We start from the raw sequence: 8,340 nt of genomic DNA on the forward strand, positions 1-8,340 counted from the left end.
ATGTCTCTGACTAGACACATGATTTTTTTATTGATTATAATTCAGCCATTAACTCTTATGTAAACTCCACAAAAGTGGCATGCAGTTTTTGTCTCCCTTTTTGAGACAGGTAACATTATTTCTAAAATACAGGAAAATTAATACCATCCAATACAGAAATAATTAATTAAACATGAACCAACAGCAATCAATACTACTGGATTAACATATATTCAAAATCTGAATTACTGACATTACCATTTTCTTTTACTTCAGGGAATTTGGAGGGGCTTAAAGAGGGGGGAAATTGTATTGTATAGGTGAAAATTTAGATTGTTTGTATTGTTCAGTTTTACAACGCACCAACAAAATTTATGTCATATGGCACCGAAACAGGAAAGATGATTTTGGTTAACCTTGGTTACAAAATTGAAGCAATACCAGCGTCAAAACCACCTGACCTGCTGGAGCTAAGAGATGCATAGTCTCCAGTAATTTGAACCCATTTAGTCGCCTCTTACGATCATGTTGGGATAAACAGTGGCTGCAATTCTGATGCCTCAACTCTTAAAGGCAGCTCCTCAGCCAAAAGGGGATTATTCTTGTAGAAAAACACAGACTTTCTGTTAAATAATGACACACATCATTATCAATGTAAACTACCTTTATAATAAGTCCTCTTATCTTGTAAAATGGGATCTTATTCAGAAAAGGGGTAAATATACTTTTTGTGAATTTCTGCCCTAAAAGCATTGAATTAAGTCCAACAGCACAATTTTGCTTTTCAATGAATATTACAAATTATTTTTTACTTGTGGGATAAATTCTTTACTGAAACCATTTTGGATCACATTTTCTGTGGTAAGTAATGAGCCCTTGTAAGGTAAGTTCAAAATAAATCTATCAACATGATTTAGTGTATCTTATTTGAAAGTTACATTGCTGCTAAAAAGTAATTTAAGTAAAGTTATTGCTAATGCTCAAAGCAAATGAAGTTGCAACATATCTGGAATAAGTATTATGCCATGCATTATTTTTTTTCCAAATAAGCAGTTATCACTTTTTATATGTGTTAAATAAATTGATTTTCAAGAATTTAACAAGAAAATCGAGTCTGTGACCTAACCCGACCAATAAATAAATATTTCCCCAAGTAATTAATACTTCATAACTAATATGAGATAGTACAAAAAGAAGGAGCTTTGCTACATTTACAACAATTACACACATACCTGTATAATGAAAATCTTCTGTTGGCTATTCTGGTTCCCTGGCCCGGCTTGAACCAATCGTACCATCTGACCCGGTTGTACGACTGGCGGTCTTTGATGAACTATTTGAGTGCCAGCCATTCCTGACTGAACCATCTGTGATCCATTTTGACCTATCTGTACTATTTGCTGGACAGACTGGGACCCAGGCTGAATAATCTGTGTACCTGTCTGAGGATTAGCCTGGGAACCAGACTGAGTCATTTGGTTTGCGGGTATATTGCTGGTTCCACTACTCATCTGAGGAAGTGAGGTCACGACTTGGGAAGTCTGAAATGATGAAATACATTCAATAAGGAAATGAAACAGAAGTAAAGATAAACATTTTAAGACAAATAAATTACTTGTGTTTAGGTAAAAAGGTAATAAATTGTTCCACAATGTCAATCTTCTCTGTGTTTGAAAAAAATAGTATCTATAAACATGAATTTCTCTAAATCATAAGAAAAATACCTTTTCATTAAAATGATAATGAAACTGTATTCCTTAAGCCAAAAACACTAAATTTCGTCTTCATATTTGAAATAAAAAGTTTGCTTACTATTGTAGACTGTGCCTGTTTTGGACTAGGCAGTGGCTGGGAGATCCCTTGTAGACCAGTTGGTGACTGAAACTGCTGTTGTTGTGGACTGGGTCTTGGAGATTGCTGTAACTGCTGAGATTTTAACATCTGAACCTTCTCCTGTAAGTCTAAGATCTTCTGCTGAGTCTGTGGTGTCTGGGGCATACTATACAACTGCTGTATCTGCTGGTTTAGACTCTGTATATCCATGCTAGTGTTCGAAGGGGAGGTAACTGAACTACTCGGAGATACAACTTTCTTCACTGGACTACACTGACTTTGATTTTGTAAGTTGTTCGTATTTGTATTAACAGACACATGCATGTTAGAATTTGGTCCATTTGTCTGATTTACAGTCTGTGACTGTATCTGATTCATGTTCTGATTATTAAACTGACCGAAATTATGTTTGTCATTAAGTTCTGCACTTGGCTGGAACATGTTTGTATTATTCTGTTGTGACTGTGGGTGATTAGGTGAAGGCTCCATAGAGTTGAAGCCACCTTGATGCGATGAGGTAGATCCTGTAGGCGAGAGCATCCCTGATGTCAAGGAAGGAGACTGTGGTGGTGGGGTTGGACGAGGGGAAAGCATTGGCACATTTGCTCTAGGCTGAGACATGGTATTCATGTTGTTCATACTATTAAATGGCAGTCGTTGCTGAACATTTGGCAGGGTTGGACTAGTCTGTGGAAATCTTAATATATTCTGCTGTTGTTGCTGAGGGGTATTTACGCAATTATCTGTCATGCTTTGTTGTTGCATCGGCTGTTGATACTGATACTGCTGCTGCTGTTGCTGCTGAGGAAACTGCTGAGTGGTCTGTTGTGGATGTATATACTGCTGAGGCTGCTGTATTATCATAGGATCATTTGACATACTCGTCGGTGTATTAGCATGTGGCATATTCATAGTGTTAAAATTCTGATTGCCATGAGAATACATCTGCTGGGACATTCCCATAGAGTTTGGTTGACTAGCATTCACAGTAGACATTCTATTTACCTGTATACCAGGCGAGGACATTCTCTGCATATACAATGTCTGATTCTGTCCAGGCTGGGCAGCAGAAAATGGAACCTGCATTCTAATTCCCTGTATATTAGCCTTAGACTGGTGCTGTGGTATGTACTGCTGTTGAGGCTGTTGTTTCGACTGGGCTTGCTGCTGTTGAGGATTGAACATCTGCGTGTTCTGGTTCCATCCTTGCATCTGAGCCATCTTTATCTGCTGCTGTTGTGCTGGGTTCGGCAGTCTCGGTCCCGGCTGAGCGGCAGCAGCATTGTACTGGTACATCACCTGTCCTTGACGCATCATACCAGAGGGAGGGCTTCCAAACTGATTTGTATGGGTTGGTGACATCATTGGATTTGGGTTTATGTGTCCCTGTTTTTGACTAGGTGTAGATACCATATTGGGATTATAAACAGTCTGCTGGCTATTATACTGATTGAAATTTTGTTGATTAAACTGTTGAGGGGCTTGCTGCTGAGTTTGCTGAAACTGCATACTGTTGTAACCAGCCCCTTGTTGCTGCTGTTGCTGCATTCCACCTATATTATAGTTAGAGTGGGGATGACCAGCTTGCATCATGCCTTGTGGTACTTGACCAGAGTTTTGAGACATCATACCAGCCATTTGTTGTTGTTGAGGTACATTTGGGACTGACTCGTCTATAACATTAAACATAAAATTACATTTCATATGAAAGGTTTGACAAAATTTTACTAAATTCATGAAAATAACACATAACATAAAGCCACCCTGTAATAGATTTATAGAGAAAGAGTAAGAATTCATTTCCAAAACCCTTTTTCAATGCATTATGAATCATTATCTCACATTATTCCAAAGTAATGTAAGTTATTGGCATAAATTTTTCACTTACTTGTCCCACTGGCTAACTCTTCCAGAAACCCAGGATCTGAATCAAACAAGCTGCCTAAATTGTCGGCCATTCTGTTATTACTTTCTGTCCTTCTCAAAGGCACAAAGCCATGCTTTCAGCATTAAAATACAGGACACAGCTACAACTGTCCTGAAAAGAGCAAATAATAAAGTTACAACTTTTCAGACAGTACTGCAGAATTTAAGGAAATTCTACCAACAATACATTAACAATAACAATAAACATAATTAAATTTGTCTCTCACAAAATATATTACAACAATCTGTGATAATTTATTTATTGATTTGTTAGGGTTTCAAGTGACACTGACATTGAATAGGTGATATGAGATTCCAGCTTTTCTGGCAGAGGAAAACCTCAGATGCCACTTTGTGCACTAATTAGACTCTACACTGTTGGTAGCTAAATCTTTATATTGAAATCCCTCAAATTTTAAATGGACTGTTCCGAATTCAAAGCTAAGCAAATCCATTACAGAAAATTCAGCTTTTTGAGGGTTAATGATTCAAAGTGGGTAACCACAGTGTGAGTTTTTCTTAATTCCATAAATTGCCTTATCCATAGTTTGTCATAAATTGCCTTATCCATAGTATATCTCTTTGGAAAACTTATTATAGCTTAGTTTTGGACACAATTCGTCAAGCTAACTTCCTTTAAGACAAAAATAAAATCTCATCTTTACATGTACATTAGGATGTTAAGGGAACAACACTTGAGAGTGGTTATTATCAATCACTCATAGTTCAAGAAAACAAATCACACTTCTGTAAAATGCAATGCTTATTTTCACAAATTTCATCATTACATGGTACCAAACGCATTCACAATTTAGGGGGATAATGTACAGTATTTTCAAAGAGAAATGTTAAGTTTGACCTACACTGAAATTAATGCTCATATCCATTACACTAACATGTAAATACATTGTAACTTATAAATGACACTATTTTTTTTTCAAAATTATTGTTGCTATAAAACACCACCAACAATGTATGCATAAATTAAAATAAAGGAATGAAAATCTTTCCATATTCAAGAGCTTTCCATTTTGGTACAACAAGGAAGGTAAAATAAGTTACAAGTGATAAGTAAAGAAGTGCTATTATAAGCATTTTCACATGTTAATATTTTTTTTTTCAAAATTATATATCACTAATAAGCTACCATATGGCCTGCCTTACAAAGTACATTTGCCTCACCTGTTACTATTTTTAGAAAGTATGGGTGCACCTATGACATTCTATAGGATTTTTGTTTAAAGACAACAATATTCATGTGAAGTTTCACCTTCTATTTTAGAAATTGCATATTTCAGGTTATTATTCTCAGGAACTGAAAATTTCACACATTTTCTCACATTGGTGAATAGACTTGGTATCAGGCAGGTTAAACTTTGAAAACCGTATAAAATGTCTAAGAATGATGAGAATGAATACTCAAATACTATAGCTGGTGCATACAGTGTTAAAAAGAGCAGGGTTTTTTCTAACTAAATTGGGAAAGGTGGCTGGCACTCGACTTATATTAGGAAAAATTTGTGGCAATTGAGACATATGAGAAGTTGAAAAACTCCCTTTTTAGTTTTACATGACCTGTCACCTTCAAGTTTTATTTATGAGTATGATCATATAACCTGTTACTTCTTTTAAGAAACATGTCAAAATATTTAATTTTTCTCATAAAATGAAACAGTTTGATTTTTTTGGCAGCTGTTAACAATAATTAAGTTTTTGGCTACAGCGGCCAAAGTGAACAAAATGGCATGACAGGGAATTTCAATTCAGTTACAAATATTACTTTTGTAATGTCTTGATTTGAAAAAACAGTTAATGATAATCAAATATAAAACAATTCACCCTTTAAAGATTACTTCATGATAAGGAACAATGGTCACAATTTACCCTTCAAATTTTACTTTTTGATAAGGAACAATAGTATCAAAATGAAAATTACAAAAGACAATAATTTTATTACCAATTCCAAGTGACAAATCTATACTTTAACCACGTGATCCTGCCACAAGTTTTAAACCTTATTGCAGACATTCTCACCAATGTATTTTCATTTACCGGTAGGCCTTTTATATTTATCTAGCTTTTATTAATGTCAAACCACTTGCAGAGACATTGACATGTAATATTTCAAAGCAGTGATGACAATAGATATATAGAAAAGAAAACAACACGCATATGGCATAAAATATGTACAAACAATACACATCATTCATAATTTCATAGAATCACAAGTATTTTACTAAAATCATTAAAACTAGTATGAAAGCAGGGCTGTCGTCGATGGTCCGGACCAATATTTTGGCAAAAAAAGTCTGGTTCTTAGCGGAAAAACAACAACAAAATAACAAAAAACATCAAAAACAAAAACATGCATTGCTGATTAGCAATTTGACACTTTACTGGCCCCTTATGCAAGGCGCATTAATTAATATACAAACATGACGCTAAACAACTGGATACTGTTAATTGACCAGCTACATGAACGGGTATTACGAAGTCAAGTGTGAAGTTGTCTTAAATGTCATTAATGGATATCGAGATGGGTTCGTATATATATAATTATGATAATTATCAGATAAAAATGAAGAATAATAACAACATTAATTATTGTTTATTTTCCATTTGTCAAATATTAATTATTCATATTATTTTGTATGTACAACTGTCTGTCCGTTATGCGATCAGTAGTCAACCTCTTACAATTTAAATTTACGATGCACAGATCTTTGTAAAAAAATCAGTGACATATGCCGAAATAATATGTGCTAGTAACAGACTGTAAACTGTGCCACTTACATGGGAAAATGCTCACAAGAACATCCTAGAATAAAAAAAATTCTGGGGGAGCATGCCCCCATACCCCCTCTAAAACCGCCGAATTGGCCGCACAAACCACAAAGTTGTGATGATGGGCCCGAGAGTAGATATATTATACTTGATAATCATATTGTCTTAAATCATTTGTTTTCCAAAATTGATATATATATATTTATTGCCAGTTGGCTGTGGGGTTCTATCTTTCAATTCTTTCCACTGTTTAATAGATGAATTTCTGAAATTTGCTGAATATAAATAGTTGATAACGTACCGCAATGATGATTATAACATACATTTACCATTTGCATTGTACAATAATTTACAGGTTGATATGGATGACCAGGTTTTTAGTTGTTTTTTCTTAAAAAATTGTGAAATAATGGCACATGGAAACATTTCTGTTTCATTTTAATTGAAATTCTCTATATTTCACTACAACTCTATTGTCTAGCACAGTAACGGTGACAAACAGGCAACCAACTTAAAATTTCAATCATTAACAAAGAAAAAAATTGGTCATTTTCATAAATTCATTCATGCGGAACGAGTGCCCTCACGGAGTCAAACTTCTTGGCCCAATCAAAACATTGAAAACTGTGTTTGTTTCCATCCGAAACACGTGCAACTCGCATTGAAAGTCTATCATATTGGATATAAAGTCAAAACGAACAGTATTTTCAAAGATGCCACCATCCTATGACCATATTTTCTCAAATGCAAAATGTGCATTATGCAAAAAGTGTGATTTGATCGCCATTTCGGTCGATTTTTTGGACAAAATTATCAAAACAGAAGCTCAATCAAAACTGGGTGAAACTCTTACAGACTCGGCATTTTTTGTCATATAACAATAATATAATGTCTCATTTTTGTATTCACAACAATAAACAAAAGAAAATAAAAAGTTTTACCTGTTAAATAAGTTAAATAATTTGGTAATTTTCAAAGAATGACTTTGTAGATCACACCGCTAATTCTCAACATCATGTATCGACAATTACCGCATTTGAAAGCTTATTTTTGATTGGTCAATATGGGGACGCCGTAACAGAATTAAATGTAGGGTTTAACCTATAATATCATAAAGTTCCACTGATATTAGCTGCTTAACACCATAAGAAATATTTTTTGATATCAAAGCGTAATGAAAAGACAAAGAACAACATAAAACAATTAATTATTCTTACAAAATTAAAAAATACAAGCATTCACTTTTGTCCAATCAGAGTGTGTTTAACAAAATTCATTTTTTATTGAATATTTCAGTGCTAATCATGCACTCTGGCCAATCAGAGTCGGGGTCATGAACAAATGCCCGTATGTAATTACTAAATTGAGAGCGGCGTTACTAAAAATAGCAAAATCTTAACTGAGATCTAAACAACAACAACAAGTTGAACAAAGGCATTTTACAATAAATATGCTATCATTTTAAACAGTAATTAATAACTTTTTGCTACTGGCACAACTTCTTTAGTCACAGTGTCAGTTCATCAAGCTCTGTTTATAGATTTTCCTGGGATTTCCATCGCACTAAGTAGGTATTTTTCGGATTTCCCCTGTTACTAAGCAAAGATAGTAGGTCATTCCCGGTGGATCCCGGAAGTTATCAGAGCAGAGCACGGGTAACTCGGATATATTTTTAAACGGCGTAGCAATAGAGGATGCATGTAAATGAGTCATTTTTAAAATAAACGACACCGGTATATATTATCATTTAGCATAAAGATCTACAGTACAAGTACTGAGAAAAAGTATGAGTAGATCTAGATAAGTCCCACATTAGAT

General features: G+C 34.5%; 1 protein-coding gene across 5 annotated transcripts in view; it reads right to left on the minus strand.

Annotated features, from left to right (window-relative positions):
* The window catches only part of LOC132757054 (chromodomain-helicase-DNA-binding protein 8-like), a 54,917-nt gene extending 47,331 nt beyond the window's left edge, over positions 1-7,586 (minus strand). For all 5 annotated transcript variants that reach the window (XM_060748235.1, XM_060748234.1, XM_060748237.1 and 2 more), the window contains exons 1-4: positions 7,464-7,586; positions 3,701-3,850; positions 1,792-3,485; positions 1,212-1,520 (exon numbers count right to left, since the gene is read on the minus strand). In XM_060748235.1, the coding sequence (XP_060604218.1) occupies positions 1,212-1,520; positions 1,792-3,485; positions 3,701-3,770 (2,073 nt within the window). In that variant the 5' untranslated portion in view covers positions 3,771-3,850; positions 7,464-7,586. The remainder of the gene's footprint in view (positions 1-1,211; positions 1,521-1,791; positions 3,486-3,700; positions 3,851-7,463) is intronic.
* Between the last annotated feature and the right edge of the window lie 754 nt (positions 7,587-8,340).

This window comes from Ruditapes philippinarum, unplaced genomic scaffold (genome assembly GCF_026571515.1).
Source record: "Ruditapes philippinarum isolate M1 unplaced genomic scaffold, ASM2657151v2 ctg109_1_1_1_1, whole genome shotgun sequence".
NCBI classification, from domain to species: domain Eukaryota; kingdom Metazoa; phylum Mollusca; class Bivalvia; order Venerida; family Veneridae; genus Ruditapes; species Ruditapes philippinarum.